The sequence below is a fragment of the Suncus etruscus genome, chromosome 4, assembly GCF_024139225.1.
Source record: "Suncus etruscus isolate mSunEtr1 chromosome 4, mSunEtr1.pri.cur, whole genome shotgun sequence".
In the NCBI taxonomy this organism is placed as follows: domain Eukaryota; kingdom Metazoa; phylum Chordata; class Mammalia; order Eulipotyphla; family Soricidae; genus Suncus; species Suncus etruscus.
Genome location: NC_064851.1, coordinates 81,493,362 through 81,513,229, shown reverse-complemented (window position 1 = coordinate 81,513,229; position 19,868 = coordinate 81,493,362). Strand labels below are relative to the sequence as shown.

Genomic DNA, 19,868 nt, shown 5'->3' with positions numbered 1-19,868 from the left:
TTTGAACTGTCCTAATATTGAGAATGTATGAGGGAAATGTAGAGCCTGTTTAGGGTACAGGCGGGGGTTGGGTGGGGAGGAGGGTGATTTGGGACTTGGGTGATGGGAATGTTGCACTGGTGATGGGTGGTGTTCCTTTTATGACTGAAACCCAAACACAATCATGTATGTAATCAAGGTGTTTAAATAAAAAAAAAATTAAAAAAAAAAAAAAAAAAAAGAACAAGTAAAGTAAAAAAAAAAAAAAAAAAAAAAAGAGTGTTTCTCAATTGGGGCCATATTGACCCACTGTGGTCCTCAGGATATATATTCCAATGGGCCACAGGTAAAAATCATGTAAATGGAAGGCAATAGCATGAGACTAATGCAACCAGTAGGACAGAGGCATCAGGAAGAAAACAAGGTCAGAAGGGGGGTCAGAGTCAGGAAAAGTTTGAGAAACATTGGTCTAATCCATAAAGATGCATAAAGTACATTAAGCCACTGATCAAGAAAAACCTGTCACTGAGGTAGAAGCAGCAGACTGGTCTGCCACTAGGGGCAGATGACCTTCAGTAACTGGCCAGGGCCTGGGAATTGGGATGGACCTGTCTTTATTCCTGATGTACAGAATTTAGCTAATCACCCTGAGTCTACTTAAAAACCAAGATCAGGGCCAGAGAGGGAGCTCAAAGGGATAGAGCTCAAGCTTTGCATTGTTTGTTTTTAATTAGTGAAAAGTTTATTTTATAGTTATTTCCAAACTTGAAAAGAGAAATTGATCAATTATCCCCATTAGTTGCACTGATTGAAGAAAATCTTTATTACTACTTCATGGAAAGTATGGTTTTATGGTTTTCTGAATTTAATATCAAATCTAACTATCATAATCATAAGCATTTTTTGTTTTGTTTTTTGGGTTTTGGGGGGTGGGCTTTTGGGACACACCCAGTGTCGCTCAGGAATTACTCCTCACTCTGCACTCAGAAAGCACTCCTGGCAGGCTCAGGGGACCAGATGGTTATGCAAGGATTGAACCCAGGTCTGTCCCAGGTCAGTCTTATGCAAGGAAAAAACCCTACTTCTGTGCTATCACTCTGACCCAAGCATCTTTTTTTTCCTAATTTTTACTTAGGCTCAGTGATTTACAATGCTATTAATAACAGAGTTCTATGAATGGTGTTTCAACTCTTGAACTCTGAACTCCCATGACCAACTCCCTCCACCAGTGTCCCAAGCTTCTTTTCCACCTAACATCATGCCTCCTTAGCAAACTCACTTTTAAATTTAATTATTATATTCTGGATCATATGTCTATAATCATATTGATTCTTACAGTGTTGAATTGATAAATCATAAGTACTAAAAAAGGCAACCTTAAAGTTTGATCTTCCTGTTGTTATATTACACCTACTGAGGTGCTTTGTGTGCTAGGAAAGCCCAAATCATTGCTGAGTGCAAGTCTACCAGCCACAGGTACCATCATGTTGGAATGTGGATTTGGTTTTCAAAGCAGGAAGCCAGAGGACAACCATCTTTAACAAATATTTAAGTGACAGAGTGTGTTACAAGAAAGATTACAAATTATGGCTGGGTAGCACCCTCCACAGCTCTGGTATTGACTAGCTTAGCCCATGCCTGGAGTTGAATGACTAATTCTAACTATGATCTGTAGCAAAGGCATTTGTCCATGCCTGAGTAAGGCTCCTTAAACCCCACCAGCTAGTCCTGGGTGACATGTAGGTAGAAAAAACACAGTGAGAGAGAAGATGATCAGGACTGAACATTTTCCTTCTCCACCCTGGGCTACAAGAAATACAAGACTACCCAACATTTAGGTCTCTCCCCTCACATTTCTGCCTTGTCCTGGACTAAGGACAGTCACTATGGACAGCAGGGTTCCAGGTGACGTTCAGGAGCGAGTGATCATATTGGGAGGCATAAAACCCGTGTCCCCAAGGGTCCTAAGCACCACCTGACCATTGGGCCAGACTAGCAAGTAGGTGATGCTGCCGTTGCAGATCGAGAAGCGGCACCAGCCTTCAGGCGGGAACTGCAGCGCACGGCATACGAAGTAGCGGATAACATTGGCATGACAGATGAAGATTTCATAACTGTCCTCCTGCTGCTGGGTGTCAGCACGGTGGATGTAGATTTGAAAAGCGGCTTCGAGCCGGGCTTGATCTTTGGAAAGCCGAGAAGCCTCTGGCTTGCTATTAGGCACAGGGGGCACAGGCTCAATAGGGAAACCTTCTCGCAGCAAGTCGGTGCTGACTCTGCTGACGCCTGGGAGATGCTTGCTGATGATGTTGGTGGTTTCGATTGCACGGGTCATCGAGGAATGGACAATCTGACTGAACTTCAGCCCCAGGCTGGCGAGTCGGAGGCCGGTTAGTTCGGCTTGTTCCCTCCCCAGGGGGGTCAGAGTGTGGCCCTGCTCAGAGTGGGCGTCCGCATGGTACTGGGAGTGTCTAATGAGAAAGATATGCCGAGCGGCCTTGGTTTTGTCACTCTCCACTCTGTATGATTCGTCTCCATATCCCTGGCTCCTTTTCTGTCGGGACAGCGGATCTCGCCTGTCCCAGTTGGGGTCCCAGGCGCCATACCCGAAGAAGCGAGATCCCTCCCTTGCTGACACCTCGATCCCCCAAAATTCAGCATCTCCACCCGCGTGGGACGAGTGCTTGCCCACCATTGAGGTGGAGAAAAGCACTGTAGCCGAGCCCAAGGCCAGGCTACAGGCCGCCATCTGCAGCATCTGCCGGTACACCATGGTGCTCCATCCCATACTGGCCTTGCAGGTGCACACGGGCAAGACGGGGTGTGGTGAGGGACAATTTTGTGGGTCTTTGCTTCCAGCCAGTGAGTTTGCTTTGCATGCAGGTGACCCTGGCAGTACATATTTCCCCATTGCTCCTAAGACGTGATTCCCTGCACACCACAGGGTGTGGTCATTAAAATTAAACCCCTGCTACAAAAGTAACAACAAGAACCTCTCAATTAGCATACCATGAAATATGGCGAGAATCAACTTTTACCTATGCCAGTACAGAGGTGGAAAGCTACATTTGTAGTCTGCTAACACTGCATTGTATTGGAACACTCTTTGGTTTGATCAAATCCGTGGAAAGGAAGAGAAAGCTTTTTGCCATCTGCATGTTAGATAAATTCCTGGGTTGACCTTTTAACCAGTTAAAGCATTTTGGGGGCTGTTGATGATTAGGTAAGACATAGCTTTAGGTAAGACATTGTGTGTAAATATATGGATCAAATAAGGTCTCCCAGCTCTGAGGATTAACAGTCTGTTCAAGGTAGTACTGGTGTTTCTAGTAGAAAAACGTGTTGGCGAGAGGAGCATGGCGACTTAATACCGAGGAAGGACTTGGGCTCTCTTGGTTGAAATCCCACCATTTTCCCATTCTCTTTGTTGTAGTCTTTACTTCTCTGTAGGTTCATATTTTCTCATCTGTATATTAGGACTGTTAGTAGTATCTAATTCTTTTGTATAAGGGAATCAGCAGGTGCCTGACCCTCAACAAGCACTCTATGTATTAGCTGATGTAGTTGGTTGGCAAGTTGCTGTTGGCAAACATTTATCAGTTCTTTTGGCATTAGCTCTAAAGGTTTGGGAGAGCTCAACTTAGACTGGACTAGGGACTTGAAGGAGGTGGGAATTGAACTGAGTGGGCTTTATGTTCATCAGGTTGAAGGAGAAAAAGCATTTAGAACAAACTAACAGAAAATGAGCTAGTGGGGTTTACCAAGTGCTGGGTGTTGGTTATGAAGCAGCAAAAGAGGCTAAACTAATTATGGTTTTAAGAAGCAAATGCTAATGTTGAGCAGGCAGGAGGGCCCTTGAAAAGCAGATGAAAAGCTGATTCCATGTGGTAGGGAAGCCTTGTGGGTTGGGGTGTGGGCTTACTACCCAAAACTGAAATTAAGAGTCATTCACTGGGATCCCAGTTTGCTGAAGGTGAGTACCATACCAGAAGGTCTTGAAGGAAGGATGTGAACTCTAACCAGATTTGGGCCATAAGCTTAACCAAGAAAGAGTAATGTAAGGCCATGATGATGAGTTAGATGGTATGGGGAGGCAGGTAAGGATAGTGAAGGTGTATTACTTTGCAGCCTGAGTAATAATCTGACCACCTTTCCCAAAAGCATAGTTTTTTTTTAAAAAAAAAAAAGAGTTTACCCTATCGCCTTCTAAAATATTAAAATGAGAATATCTTTTATAAGTTAGCCATTCAGTAAAATTTTCCACGTGGTTTAAGAATCTACAATATAATAAAATATAGTATTCATAGTAAGATAATTTATTAAAAAATAATAGTTCAGAGTTGCCTTATTTGACACATATTGGGCTTGACAAGTGGGGAGGCAATACTTCAAGAGAGACTCAGTCTCTGTAGCTCATCCTTCCCACTCATATATAAGGAGGGGCAGCATCAGGAGATGAGGTTTGAGAGCACATAGGTTTTCCCCAAGGAACCAAGAAATTCACCCAAGTACTCCTTGCTGATAGATACCTCTGGGCCTGGAAATGCTGTGATACTTCTTCAGTCTTTGAGAAACATCAAAATGTTCTTCACATTCCATCTCCTCTCAAGTCATGATTGTAGTTGTGATGTAGGATCTCCTGGTTCTAAGGTCAAGGAAAAAGAGCCAGGTGGGATGTCAGCATGCCTCTCTCTGCTCACAAGCTCCGATGGTTCCCCCATACTAAACATGAGCTTCAAAAGCCTCGGTGTGCCTTGCAGAGCCATATAATCTGTCCTTGTCATCTACTTGCATTATTTTTTAGAGCACTTGTCACTGTCTGCCATGTATGTAATAGCCACTAATTCATTTTATTTCCTTCCCACACCAAGCTGCATGCTCTGTGGGAGCCCATGGTTGGGTTTTGTGTTGTGTCTTGAGCCCTAAGAACAGTGTCAGCCTCATAGAAAAGCAGCAGAGGCATGGTAGGAAGAAAGTAAGAAAATCATCGTGACGGAGGCTTGTTGGTGGACACAGCTTTCTCTTGTCTTAGAACATGAAGGGTTTCTTTTTTTTTTGGTTTTTTTTTTGGGGGGGTCACACCCAGCAGCCGTCAGGGGCTACTCCTGACTCTACTATGCTCAGAAATAGCCCCTGGCAGGCTCGAGGGACCATATGGGATGCCGGGATTCGAAACGGTCCTTCTGCATGCGAGGCAAATGCCCTACCTCCATGCTATCTCTCTGGCCTCAACTGTGAAGGGTTTCTTATCTTGCTTTATTTTTGCTTTGTTTGGAGTTAGGTTTGCGGGCCACACCCAGTGGTAACAGCAGACTGCATGGTCCCAGTGATCAAACCCAAGTTTTCCTCAGTCAAAGCAGGTGCTTCAACCCTTTTAGTGCTCTCTTAGGCCCAGGTAGCATACTTTAGTGCAATCAGATCCCAGTGAGATTGAAAAAGTGATACCCAGTCATTCTATAGATCCATGGAAAGGATTTTCACCTCTTCATCCTCCTCCTTCTCCCACCCTCATATATTCTAACATTGCAGCCCTAGTAAAATGAGCAAACTGTGGGTCTCCTTGAACTTCACAGAGATTCACTAGCACCCCGAGGGAATCTGAACACATAATTTGACCCTGGAAATACAGAGATTTTGAGGTATGTTCAAGTTCCATAGTGACAGGAATTTTTCAACTATAGTTAGGAATTGTTGTACTTGTACTCAGATGGTGAGTGTGACCATGACACTGAGAAGAAAAGAAAAAGCGGAGTCTCCAGAGTGCAGGGAATTGATCATAAGCTCCATAATAAGCCACATTTACTTAGCCTGGAAAGGAAGGGCAGGGACAGCTTACTAATTATTTACAACACCTTTTTTATCTTGTCCTTTGTGCTCAGTATTGTTTATCTGTTAGACATGACTCAAGGTCAGTCTGTCTAACAAGAACTTCAGACAACTAATGGATTCACGACCCTTGACTAGTCATACCATGAAGAACAAGATGTTCTGGCAGCTCAGAGTAAAGAGACCAGCCACCTCCCCAGCACTTAGGGGCAGGGATCCCTCTGTAGGTCAAACCCGGGCTGGAACAGAGGATTTTCAGCAAGTGGGAAATGAACCATGGCCTCCAAGCCCCAGTAGTAGTGGGTAGGCACAGTCAGAGAAGGTCAGTACTGAGATTGGGGAGGGCTCAAGATAGCTAGGAGTGGCTGACAGTTTGGAGGCAAGAATCAGAAAGGTCTGTGGGCTCAAGTGAAAGGTCATTGCAGGAGTCCAGGCAATTGACAATAAGTAAATGAGTTCCAGAGTGAGGAGAGTGAAAAGGAAGAGGAATGGGCACATCCCAGGGTATGGAGTGGACTAAATGTGACGAATGATAAAGCAGCAGGGACCAGAGGTGCTTTCAGAAGGATTTATTAGCTCCTTCTTCAGGCTGGCTCTGCACTGCTAACTGCACACAGTGATGAAAACAAATAGAGACAGCATCCTCCTCCACATGCTGGTATCTTCAGTGGGGGTGGTAGGAAGCAGCAAAGTCTGACAAAGGAGCAAAATTGCAGGGAAGAAGAATTTGGGATGAGATGCTTGAGAGGCCCCCTAAGACCTTTTCATGGAGATGCAGAGGAGGAAACTGTTTGTACAGATCAGAAGCAAGTGTGTATGTGTGTATGTGGGGGAGGGGGGAACACTCCTGGTACTCAAGCACACTCAGACATCATTGGAGTCAGGAGACGTTTGGAAGCTCCAGAATGAATGAGACCCTCTGTTGTTACTTGAAGTTCATGACCCTCCTTCATTCCACACATACCTCAGCAGAATTTAGAGACAAATGAAATGCATATAAAAATTCTTTTTTTGTTTGTTTGGAGGCCACACCAGGTGTTGCTTAGGGGTTAATCCTGGCTCTCTGCTCAGAAATTATTCCTGACAAATTCGGGGACCAAATGGAAATACCCATGTTCAAACCCCGGTCAGCCGTGTACAAGGCAAATGCCCTGCCCTCCCTTCTGTGCTATCCCTCTGGGCCCCTCACATGAACATAAGAAATTCTTATTTAAAACATTGATTTTGTAGAGGAGAGATAAGAGACTAGAGCACATACCTTTGAATATGGCCAACCCCAGTTTGATCCCCAGTATCTTCTATGGACCTCTGAGTACTACCTGTAATGATACCTAAGCAGCGTCAGGAGTAAGCTCTGAATACTTCTATGTATGACCAAAAAATAAATAAAAGACCTGGATGTGTGGCTCTGCAGTAGAGCACTTATTTTGCATGTGTGAGGACCTCCATTTGTGGTACTTCTAAATAAATAAATAAGGCTGATATGTTTACTCAACACAGAGAGTGATTTAGCCTGAAGCTAATGGGCCTTGTCTCTACTATCCCAGGGAAATACTTTACTGAAATACAACCTCTTACCTGTGTGGTGGTTTTAGCACATGGACCCCTGTGACAGGCACCCAGCCAGAATTTCATGAGTGTGCTGCCCTGCGAGGCTGATCAAATGTGCAGACACTGCAAGGGGAAACACTTATATTTGAGTGTTTGCTTGCTTTCCTCTCTTGCTTGCTTGCTTGGCTTGCTTTCCTGTCTTAAACTATGAATGTAATTCCATAGAAGTTTTACTAAGCCAGAGTGGTGAAAATGCCCTTACTATTTTCCCTTCATCTGAATATCAACCCAGTGCGCAGTTACCATGCCCTCCCATGACGATGCTTGGGCAATTCACATTCCCATCCTTGCATCAGTGGCTACTTCGCCTCCAGAAATGGAGAAAAGAAAGACATTTGTATTGGCATCTAAATCCTGCTCCTGAAACAGAGAAATTTAAGAGGAGTGAGATAGGCATTATGGGACTATAGCGTGGGTCTCCGAGCATTGTCTACTCTTGTCTACAAACCTGTACAGACTGTTTAGAACAGGGCTTCTTATACCTTTTCACTCATGACCCCTTTAAACCCAAGAAATTTTCTATACAATCCTCTATAAAGGTCTATAAAAATTAACTTAAATCATTTGGAATGATAATTTACTAATTATAAATCAAAAAGAAATTTATTTTAAAATACATTTTCAGATGGTTCACAACCTGCACATTCAATTTTGCCTCTGTATTGTGACCAAGGTTAAAGAATTTAGGGTTGAAAAGACAGGTCTGACCCTAACTTTATGCCTGCCTTGAGATTCAAGAGAAAAATCTGTTAGGGACAGAAGTTGATTTGTAAGGGAAAGTTTATACTCCAAGTCTTTTTTTTTTTTTTTTTTTTTTTTGGTTAGTTTTCAGTTTGGGGCCACACCTAGTGGAGTTTATGAATCACTCCTGGCTTTGTGCTAATGGATCACTCTTGGGGTTCCTCCTAGACCTTATTTGATGTCTGGGATTGAACCGAGGCAAGCGCCTTAAAGCCTGTGTGCTTTCTGCAACTCCCTTCCTCTTTCTGAGTTTCCCTAACTGTATCCATAGAAAGAGCTCGTGGCAACCTTGCACAGGCTGACTAATGGACTGTGTTGATTATAGATGAATACTGGACTTCCTTGAAAATACTGTGGGGTTTGTAGTGTACAGGCTGCATGGCCTTCTCCATAGGCCCGACCAAAGATGCAGATAAACTCTCCTTCCTTTTTTATTTGCATTTGTACCCCCAGGAAAGGAAAAGCCTAAGTGAAAGAGAACTAGAGGTAAAGAGCTGAGTATAAGACTTAGTTTCACATTTCTTATTTACACTTGAAACCTCATTTGATTTGCAGCTCATTGCTGCTTTAACTTAAATTTCTCCTTTCCTGAGGCCAGAGCAGTGGCATTAGTGGTAAGGCCTCTGCCTTGCCTGCACTAGCCTAGGACAGACCAGGATTCCAACCCCCAGCATCCCATATGGTCCCCCAAGCCAGGAGCGATGAGTGTCACCGGGTATGGCCCAAAAACCAAAAAAAAAAAACTTTCTTCTTTCCTTAAAATGGAAAACATAAAATTTCTTTAGAGAAACATCATTTGTCATTAATGGCTACTATTTTAGACGGAAAATGAGTAAAGTAGCACAAAGACATTCTTCATTTTTTTCCCCTCCAAAATGGATTAGGTGTAAATTGTAGAAATTAATATAAAATAAATGGCTTTCCACCTCCATTAAAAAGTAAAACATATCTACTAGTTATTTCTGTCAGCAATCCACATGGATTTTGTTTTAACTTATTTTTGAAGATAAACATTATTCTTTTTATAGATAATATAATGAGAAGATAACAACCCAAATTGGAACAATTGCTGACACTTAAAGGGTTTTTTAATCGGGAGTTCTAAAATCTTCTCAGAAGATCCACATTGGCATTGGCCAACAGAAGTTAATTATCAGCAGCACATTTATCAACATTGCATAAGGAGAAAAAAAGTCGTCCTTTGCTTGTCCCTTTTTATTTATTGGACTATTCTGAACATTGGAGGAAAATCTTTGCTTCTAAGATAGACATGGCTTTCCAAGCCAGTTAGCCCACAAAGTGATTTAAATAGGAATGACTTTGATGTACCTTTAATTCTCTGAAATAAGAAAACTCCTGCTGAGTTTTGGTTAAAGGTAAAATCTGCTCTTCACACTAGCAGGGGTCTCAAACTCAATTTACCTGGGGGCCACAGGAGGCAAAGTCGGGGTGATCCTTGAGTGCAAAGTCAGTAGTAAGCCTTGAATGTTGGGGGATGTGACCCAAACAACTAAAACAAAACAAAACAAAAAAAGATTCCTCTAGGGCAGGGCCACAAAATGTTGTACGGAGGGCCGCCGCGGGCCACAAGTTTGAGACCCCTGCAAAGAAAAGGTATCACATTAATCCCAGAGACCCAGAGTCCATAGCTGCGTGAACAGAGTGCTGGAGTAAAAGGTGAGGAGAATGCTTTGAAGGAAACCTTAAAAAACAAAATGACTGTTCATACACTATCATTCTTCATGGAATAATGTAGCATTAGGACAGATAAAAATGATTATGCTTTAAGATATGCATAATAAAATAAAATGTGAAAAAATGTGGCTAAATATAAATTGCTGCATGAGAAGAAAGGAGCTATAGAATAAATTTTCTATTCCAGTGTTAATGAAATAGTAGGGGCTTTTTCATCTCACTTTACACTGTCGTAGAAGAGAGGGAAGGAAAATTATATTGCCAGATAATGCCAGGATAGGTTTGCTAAAGATATGATCATGTCCTGTGTTTATAACAAAAATATAATTACTGTACTTTCTCATAATTTTGGTTATTAAAACTGCTAGTTTTAAGATTTTAATAATTTGCCATGTTTGTATATTGTAACTTTTTGTAAATTATACTATGAAAATTTCTGAGTTTGTCAGTTTTTGCATGCTTTTTATAGGAGTTCCTAAGTAAAATTTACATCCTTTAAATATATTGTATTTACATCAGTAATAAAAATTTCTTGTGGTTTTTCTTGATTCCACTCAATGTGATACCTAGAATAATTCAGTCTAAGGTGTGAGAGCTCAGGTTGCTGATCAATGTTAATTCCCTGTATACTTGATCTAATTTTATATAGAGCAAGGTGGATCTCACTCTCCCATATGGATTGGAGAGAGGATCTGTTTCAGGATCAAAGAAATTCAAGAAAAATTTCAAGATAAAAGGTTTAGCATGAATTTGTACCTTGATCTTAAGAAATCAGAGATAGTCACTGGAATAAAATTGTTCTGTTTGTATCTTCCCTGGCCAATAAGAATAAAGCAAAGAGGAAAGAAGCACACAGTACAGATGGAAAAGTACATTATCCCAGAGTGGCTATGTTTTGGGGAAAGGAGGGAGTAATAGTGAAATATGAAATATGAAACAGTGAAATAGTGAAATCATCTCTCCACTGTGGGTGTTGCTGAAGAGATCTTGGGGAAATAGAACCATTTCAACAGAATACATGGGCTGCAACAACTTGTCTCCACCCTAGGAGAAACAATGGTTCAATTTGGTTTCAATGTACCTCATAAGAGGAAACTGCTATCTTTGTTATTTACCAAAGTCTTTGTGAGAGTAGCCCAGGGGCTTGAAACTATTTGTTAAGATGCAACCTTATTTCAAAGCAAATGAAAATTAGTGTTACAGGCCAGGCAGATCAAAAGGTTGAGAACATGCTTTGCACACGGAAGACCTTCACTTGATCCCAGACACAGCATGGTACTCTGAGTACTTCTGGAAATAATCAATGCAATGAAAGTGGAACCCCCTCAAACAAAAAACATAAAAAATGGTGCCCTAAATCAAACCAATGATGATTTTTTTAATTTTTTATTAAAACACTGTGATTTACAATGTTCTTTATGATGCAGTCTTTTCAGGCATTAAATATTCAAACAGCAATCCCACCACCAGTATGACTTCCCTTCACCAGTATCCCCAATCTCCTACCCACCACCGTAACCTACCACATGCAGGCATAAACAACATTACTTTATATTGTTTGTTATGACACAAATGCCAATGAAATTATCAAAACTTAGATCAGCAAGGGTCAATTTGAAATAATTGTGATTATTTCAGGGTGTTACTAAAATCAGTGTCTAAGGATTTACTGGGATGTGGATAATGCTAGTTGACTCTTCTTTGTTACTGTTCAGGCTCACTGAGTTTGGTAAATTACTGTGTAACTTTCCTGCCAGATTTCCTGTGATACTACCAGGCTGACACTACTATAAAATGTTGATGTGCTTCATGGCTGTGCCGTCCAAGATCTATAGATCTGAAACAGATTTGATGTCTTGGCAGTTTGATAAGCTCAAGTTGCGGAGCTAGGCATTTTCTGTTGTAAGGTGTATGGTGTGGTACTGGGCTGCTGTGGTTCACATAGAAAGGGGACTCTACTCCCCAACCATTCTGAGAATACCACAGTGGTCTCAGCCTGGACCAGACTACCTGGGAAGTATGGGTAGCCTTTGTTTCCTTTTGGAGCTTGATAGAGGAGCCAAGCCATTTTTCTGAAGGGAAGATGGCAAGTGTAGGCAGAGGCTGCTGGATTTTTCAGTACCAGGGTGGGTACAGGGCAGAGGAGGGGAGGCACAGCCCAACCCCATTCTGAAAATACTTCCATAGATTGCAACTCTGTAGTCTGGTCCCACTAGATTCAGGTATTCATAGTGAGGTCAGTTAGAGAACTGGCCCATTTCTGTCAGAGGGTGTAGAATGTGAGACTGGGTTGTTGGGGTTCATTCAGAATGGGACCTGACCCTACTCATTCTGGAAATTCCACAGAGCTAACAGCATCAACCTAGGAAGTATTAGAAGCTATTATTTTCTTTTGGAGTTTGGTAGAGGAGCCAGGCTGTGTTTCTGCCAGAAAGATGGCCTGATAATGTTCTTTTTTGGTCATAAATTCAGATTCTAGAAGCCAGAGTTTAAAGGAGCTTTGAAGTTCAGCCTTTTGATAGAATTTTAATTTTGTTTTGGGCCCATACCCTGCAATGTTCAGAGACTTTTTCAAGCTCAGTGCTCTGGAGACCATGTGGTACTAGGAATAGAAGCTAAACCTTCTGCATACACACTGTTCCAACCCTTTGGGCTCTCTCTAGCTCCTTTAGCAAATGGACTTGGTTAAGGTCATGGAGCCAAGAATATACCTCCAAATCTTTTTTAATGCTAACTCAATTTTTTGTACCCCTTCTTCCTGCAATGCTCTCCGAATCTGCTCCTAGGCTAGCAACTTCCTGTCGTTTTCCTCTTCCCTACTCATCCCCAGAGAGCCCCAATGTTCTAGCCTAACAAGTAACCAGATGTTCTTTCTACAGGTGCAAAGTTCCCCATTAAGTGGACAGCCCCTGAAGCAGCCCTATATGGACGGTTCACGATCAAGTCTGATGTGTGGTCTTTTGGAATTTTACTCACAGAGCTGGTCACCAAAGGAAGAGTGCCATACCCAGGTAAGAATTTGCCCTCCCTCATCCTCTCCCCCACACACACACATTGAAGAAACTTTATCTAGTTTTTCTGTAACCCCATCCTCAGTTTTCAGCCCAGTATGTGTTTGGAGATGGGTCCTTATCCAGAAAGGGGAAGCTGAGAGACACCAGTGTAGATAGACAAGTAGCTACCAGGAGCTGTATGCCAGGCTGGATATCATCAGCAGAAGGTCTGACTGCTTCAGCCCACCCCAGTGCCTGGACTCACTCCTCTCCATAGAGGCATGTGTCTGTGGTTCCCAGAGCAGAACTGCTCCTGACAGAATCTTCTTTCAAAAAGACTTAGCAGACCCTTCTGAGCAAGAGAAAAGTGTCCACTGCTTTTTGATTACACAGTAGCACTGGCCCATGGAGCAAACCTGGCTGGAAGATGCTAGGACCTGCTCTCTCTGCAGGTCTCAGCTCCAGGTGGCCAGAAAGCACAGCAGCATGTAGGAAATGCCATTTAGAAGCCACTCCCTACTTACTTCTGAACAATCAAAATGTGCTGTGCACAAAGGCAGGTAGAATGTATGGAAACTGTAGCTTCTTAAGTCCTGGAATTTTTTCTCGTGGACCAGATTTTCTGCTCTGCTAAGAAACCACAGGTTTAAGGTTATTCATGCTTAACATAATTCATTTAGACAGAGGATGATGTCAAGGACATGTGTGCCATTTCACCTCTATGCTTTGGTGGTCATAACACAGCCACAATCAGCTTTTTCTGAAATGTTAAAGGCATATTTTTATGTTAGTGCTGAGTGAAGAAAGAGCACAGCTCCCCCTCGTTCCCTTACCTAACAAAGAAACCAAACAAAACAAAGCCACGATCCAGTGATAGGGAGATTAATGAGGAATCTGGGGGCTCTTACAAATCCTGGGTCTGTAATAGCATCTTTGCTAGTCAAAGGAGCCAGCAAGAGCAGATTAATTTGTAATCCTTTTGTTCCTTCAGACAATTGTCTCTGGTCATCTTCACTCAGAGGATGCACACAAAGAGCATCTCTTTCCACTTTGATAGAGCCTCGAAACTCCTAAGAGAGCCATGCTGGCACAGAGGCAACATTGACAAATTCGTTGGCTCTGAAGTGCAGGCACCCGGCCTTTGGAGATATAAAGGGAAGTCAGTGTTAGTGATGCAGTGCCACAGGCTGCTCCCAGCACATCCAGAGAATACAAACCTGCACCCAAGAGAAGGTCACCCTGCAGGGGCTGGGAGTACCTTCATGGGTTTTCTTGAGTTTGCTTTTCTAGGTGGAAATGTTCAGGGCCCAAATGTCAAAGATGCCAGGGCTATTCTTTTTTTTTTTTTTTAAACATATTGTTCATAATAGGGGTATTTTCCACAAATAAAGTTAATTGAGTTACAGTTAAACAATGTATAACAACCTTCACCAGTGCACATTTCCTACCACCAGTGGCCCCAGTTTCCCTCTCACCCTTCCTGATGACCTTTTCCTTCCTACCCACCCTTTCCCAACTGCTTCTGGGGAGGCATTTTACTTCTCTCTCACACTCTGCCTATCTCTTTTCTTTATTGACACTGTGGCTTTCACTACTGTTAATGAAGGGGTACCATATATGCCATTTTATCCCCCTGCAACACCCAGTTCTTGTCCAGAGTGATCAGTTCCAACTATCATTTTCATAGCAGACCTTTCTGTACTCTAAATGCACACTTTGCTCTTTGTAGCAAATTTCCTACAATGAACTTCGTACAATGAACTGGCCCTCATAATCCTCATCTCTATTGTCTCAATATCATCTCATTTTCCTTACATCCCAAAGATGAGTGAGATTATTCTATGTTGATTTCAATTCCTCTGACTCATTTCACTCAGCACAATAACTCCATGTCTACCCATATAAAAGCAAATTTCATGACATCATTTTTCCTAATGACTGCATAGTATTCCATTGTGTAGGTATACCACAGTTTCTTTAGTCACTCATCTGTTGTCAGGCACCTGGGTTGCTTCCAGATTCTGGCTATTATAAATAGTGCTGCAATGAACATAAGAGTGCAGAGGGAATTTTGGTATTGTGTTTTTGTGTTCCTAGGGTATATCTTTAGAAGTGGTATTGCTGGATCATAGGAAGCTCAATTTCCAGTTTTTTGAGGAATATTCATTATGTTTTCCAGAAAGGCTGGACTAGACAGCATTCCCACCAGCTATGAATGAGAATCCCTTTCTCCCCTGGTTTATGCCATTACTGGTTGTTCTTGTTCTGTGTGATGTGTGCCATTCTCTGAGGTGTGAGGTGATGCCTCATTGTTATTTTGATTTTCATCTCCCAATGATTAGTGATGTGGAGCATTTTTCCATGTGCTTTATGGCCATTTGGATTTATTATTTGAGGAAATGTCTGTTCATTTTTTTCTCCAGTTTTTGATGGGGTTAGATGCTTTTGGTTTGGGGACCACACCCAGTGATGCTCAGGGGTTACTCCTGGCTATGTGCTCAGAAATTTCTCCTGGCTCAGGAGACCATATGGGATGCCGGAATTCGATTCATCATCCATCCTGGATCAGCTATGTGCAAGGCAAATGCCCTACCGCTGTGCTGTCGCTCCAGCACCAATGTTTTTTTCTTAAAAAATTCTGTCAGTATCTTATATACCTTAGATATTAACCCTTTATTAGCTGAGTATTGGATGAATAATTTTTCCCATTCTGCGATATATCCTACTCACTAATTCCTTTGAAGTACAGAAGCTTCTCAGTTTAATGTAGTCCCATTTGTTTGTTTGTTTTTTTGTTTTTTGGGTTTTTTTGTTTTTTGCTTCCACTTGCTTGGACAGTGGTGTTTCCTTCGTGAAATCCCTTTAGACTGAATTGCATAGAGTGTTTTGCCTATGTTTTTCTCCCTGTACCTTATGGTTTCAGGTCTGATCCATTTTGATTTGACATATGTGCATGGTGTTAATGAGTGGTCTGAGTTCACTTTTTTTTTTTTTTTTTGCATGTAGTTGACCAGTTTTCCCAACACTACTTGTTGAAGAGGTTTTCCTTGTTCCAGTTTGTATTTCTTGCTTCTATCAAAAATTAATTGGTTGTATACCTTGGGGTTGGTCTCAGAAAACTCAAGTCTATTCCATTGATATGAGGATCTGCCTTTGTTCCCCTATCATCTTTTTTAATGACTATTGCTTTGTAGTAAGTACACTTTAAAGTTGGGAAAGTGATGCCTCACATCTTCTTTTCTTTTCTTTTTTTAAAGGCTTGTTTTATGCTATTCTTGGGTGTTTATTTTTCCAAATGAATTTCAGGAGCGTTTGATCCACTTCTTTGAAAAATGTCCTTAGAGGGTTTGCATTCAATCTGTACAATGCTTTCAGAAATATTGCCATTTTAATGATGTTAATCCTCCCAATCCAAGAGCACAGTATATGTCTCTATTTTCTTGTGCTCTCTTTTTCTCTTGAAGTAAAGGGTTTTATAGTTTGTTTTATAATTTTCTTTATATAGTTCTTTCACCTCTTTAGTTAAGTTGGCCCCAAAGTACTTGATTTTCTGAGGCATAATTGTGAATGGATACATTATTTTAATCTATCTTCCTTTTCTTTCATTGTTTATATATAAAAACGCCATGGATTTTTGTGTGTTAATTTTGTAGCCTGTCATTTTATTATACAAATCTATTATATCTAGAAGCTTTTTGGTAGTCTTTAGGATTTTCTAGATAAAATATAATATCTGCAAACAGTGATAGCTTGACTTCTTCATATCTTTCTTGCCTAAATGCTATGGCAAATCATTCCAGTACTATGTTGAATAGAAGTGGAAAGAGGGACAGCCTTGTCTTGTGCCAGATTTTAGAGGAAAGGCTTTTAGTTTTCCTCCATTGAGTATAATATTTGCCATGGATTGTAAATGACCTTGACTATATTTAGAAAATTTCCTTCTATTCCCTTCTTGTTAAGAGGTGTTTTTTATTGTAGTTTTTTATTCGTTTGTTTGGTTGGTTGGTTTGGTTTGGTTTTTTGGGCTACACCTGGTGGCACTCAGCTCAGGGGTTACTCCTGGTTCTGTGCTCAGAAATCAACCCTGGCAGGCTTGGTGGACCATATGGGATGCTAGGATTTGAACCACCATTGATCCTGTGTTGGTTGCATGCAAGGCAAACACTTTACCACTGTGCTATTGCTCTGGCTCCATTGTTGAGAGTTTTTAACATGAATGGTGATGGACTTTGTTGTTTTCTCTGCATCTATTGATAATGTCATAGGACGTATGTTTTTTCTTTTGTTAAAATTGATTTGTATTACATTGATTGTCTTGCATATGTTAAAACATCCTTGCATCTCTGGAATGAATCCTACTTGGTCATGGTGTATAACTTTCTTGATGATGGATTCTATTTGCTAGAATTTTGTTGAGGATTTTCGTAATTGTGTTCATCAAGGATATTGGCTTGTATTTCTCTTTTTTGTGGCATCTCTGTCTGCTTTGGGTCTCAGGGTGATGTTAGTTTTATAGAAACTCTTTAGGAATGTTTCTGTTTCTTCAATTTCCTGGAAAAGCCTGAAAAGGATTGGCAAGTAGGTCCTCTTTTTAAAGGTTTGAAAGAATTCTCTAGTGAATCCTTTTGAGCCTGGGCTTTAGTTTTTGGCAAAATTTTTGATTACCATTTTAATATCCCCACTAGTGGTAGGTCTGTTCAAATATTCTAGATCATCTTGGTTCAGCCTTGGTAGGTTCTAAGAGTCCAAGAATGTATCCATTTCTTTCAGGTTATCTTGTTTTGTGGCATTAAGTTGTTCAAAATAATCTCTGATTACCCTTTGAATTTCTGCAGTATCTGTAGTAACTTCCTACTTTTTATTTCTAATTTAGTTTATTAAGTTTCTCTCTCATTGTGAGTCTTGCTAGTGGTTTATCAATCTTGTTAATTTTTCCAAAGAACTAAGTTTTGCTTTCATTTATCTTTTGGATTTGGGGGGTGGGGTTCCAGTTCATTAATTTCTGCTCTGAGCTTTATTATTTCCTTCTGTCTGCCTATTTTTGGTTCATTTTGTTGATCACTTTCCAATTTTTTTAGCTGTGTCATTAAGTTATTTATGTATTCTCTTTCTTCCTTCCTGATGAATGCTTGAAAAACTATAAGTTTTCCTCTTAATACTGCTTTTAATGTGTCCCACAAATTCTGATAATTTGTGTCTTCATTCTTATTTGTCTCCAGGAATCCTTTAATTTCCTCTTTGATTTTAACTCTAACCCACTGTCTGTTCAGTAGTGAGCTGTTTAATTTCCAAGTGTTAAAGTTTTTCTCTGTGTCTGTTTGTAATTCACTTCTATTTTTAGAGCATCATGGTCTCAGAAGTTAGTTGATACAATTTCTGTCCTCTTGATTTTATGGAGGTATGTTTTCTGACCCAGAATGTGTTCTGTCTTAGAGAATGTCCCATGTGCATTGGAGAAGAATGTGTATTCAGCTTTGGGAGGGGGTGGAGAGCCATATATATATATGAGCCACTCTTCTATTTCTTCCTGCGGAGCCAGGATATCCTTGTTGAGTTTTAGCCTCATTTACCAATGTTAAGGGGCAACATGACAGTGTTGAGGTCTCCCATTATTATTGTGTTGTTATCGATATCTTTCTTCAATTATATCAGCAATTTTTTAATATTTTTTCTGGCCCCTCATTGGGTGCATGTATATTAGGAGTATGATTTCTTCCTGGTGTACATATCTCTTGATTATTAAGAAATATCTATCTCTTCTCTGTCTCTTATAACCGTTTATACTTAAAATATGTGTTGTCTAATATTATTATGGCCACCCCAGACTTATTAAGGGAGCTGTTGTTTGCTTGAATGTTTGACCTCAAACCTTTGACTTTGAATCTATGTTTGTATGACATTCACATGAGTTTCTTATAGGCAGAAAAATGTTGGGTTCAACATTTTGATCCATTTTGCCACTTTGTGTCTCTTAACTGGTTCATTTAGTCCATTGATGTTGACAGAAATTATTGTCACGGGATTAAATGTCATCTTTATGTACAATTTTGGTATGTTTGTTAGATCTTTCTTGTCTTAGTAGACCTTTCAGCTCTTGTTTTTAGGTTGATTTTAAGTCTATAGACTTTCTGAGCTGTTGTTTGTCCATGAAGCTGTTTAACCTTCCTTTAAACCTGAATGAAAGCCTGGCTGGGTGAAATATCCTTGGAAGAAGTATCAATTTTTGAGTTTCCTCACCACTGCCTTTGGGCCTTGAGAGTTGCTTGTGATAAATCTGCTATAAATCTTTTTTATATATATATTTTATTTAAACACCTTGATTACATGCATGATTGTGTTTGGGTTTCAGTCATGTAAAGAACACCACCCATCACCAGTGCAACATTCCCATCACCAATGTCCCAAATCCCCCTCCTCCCCACCCGACCCCCGCCTGTACTCTAAACAGGCTTTCCATTTTCTGCTATAAATCTTAAGGATACTTCTTTGTATGTAATTTTCCTTTGTGATATTGCTGTTTTCAGTATTCTATCCTTATCTTTGGTTTTCATCATTGTGACTAGTATGTGCCTTGTGCTTTTCTTTGGATCCTTTTTAGCAGGTACTCTTTGGGCATCTAGGATTTCCTTGCATATACTCTTTAGTTCTGGGAATTTCTCAACACTGATGTCCTTGACTGTTGATCTTTCATAGAGGTTTTCTTCCTGAGTCTCTGGGACTCCAATGACTCTTATGCTGTTTCCATTGAGTTTATCCCAGAATTCTATTGTTGTCTGTTCACTTTCTTTCCAGATTTTTTCTAGCCTCTTTTTTTGTATGGAGGTGTTATGCAGCTCATCTTCTAGCACACTGATACTGTCCTTAGTGGCTTTTACCCTGCTTGTGAAGCTGTCCAGTGAGGTTTTCATTTCACATACCATGGTTTTCAACTCTAATATTTCTGTTTGATGTTTTCTCATTTCTACTCTCATATCCTCTTCAGTCTTATAAGCTGACTGTTCAATCAGTTCCATTGTTTAAGTT

The 19,868-nt window shown here is 40.8% G+C and overlaps 2 protein-coding genes across 4 annotated transcripts in view; one reads left to right on the top strand and one right to left on the bottom strand.

Moving 5' to 3' along the window:
- Positions 1 to 19,868, top strand: part of FYN (FYN proto-oncogene, Src family tyrosine kinase) — a 266,012-nt gene that overhangs the window by 233,996 nt on the left and 12,148 nt on the right. For all 3 annotated transcript variants that reach the window (XM_049771190.1, XM_049771188.1, XM_049771189.1), the window contains one exon: positions 12,732 to 12,863. In XM_049771190.1, the coding sequence (XP_049627147.1) occupies positions 12,732 to 12,863 (132 nt within the window). The remainder of the gene's footprint in view (positions 1 to 12,731; positions 12,864 to 19,868) is intronic.
- LOC126005897 (serine/threonine-protein phosphatase PGAM5, mitochondrial-like) lies at positions 1,892 to 2,752 on the bottom strand. The gene has a single exon (XM_049771216.1). It carries the CDS (start codon positions 2,750 to 2,752, stop codon positions 1,892 to 1,894), a length of 861 nt encoding a protein of 286 aa, XP_049627173.1.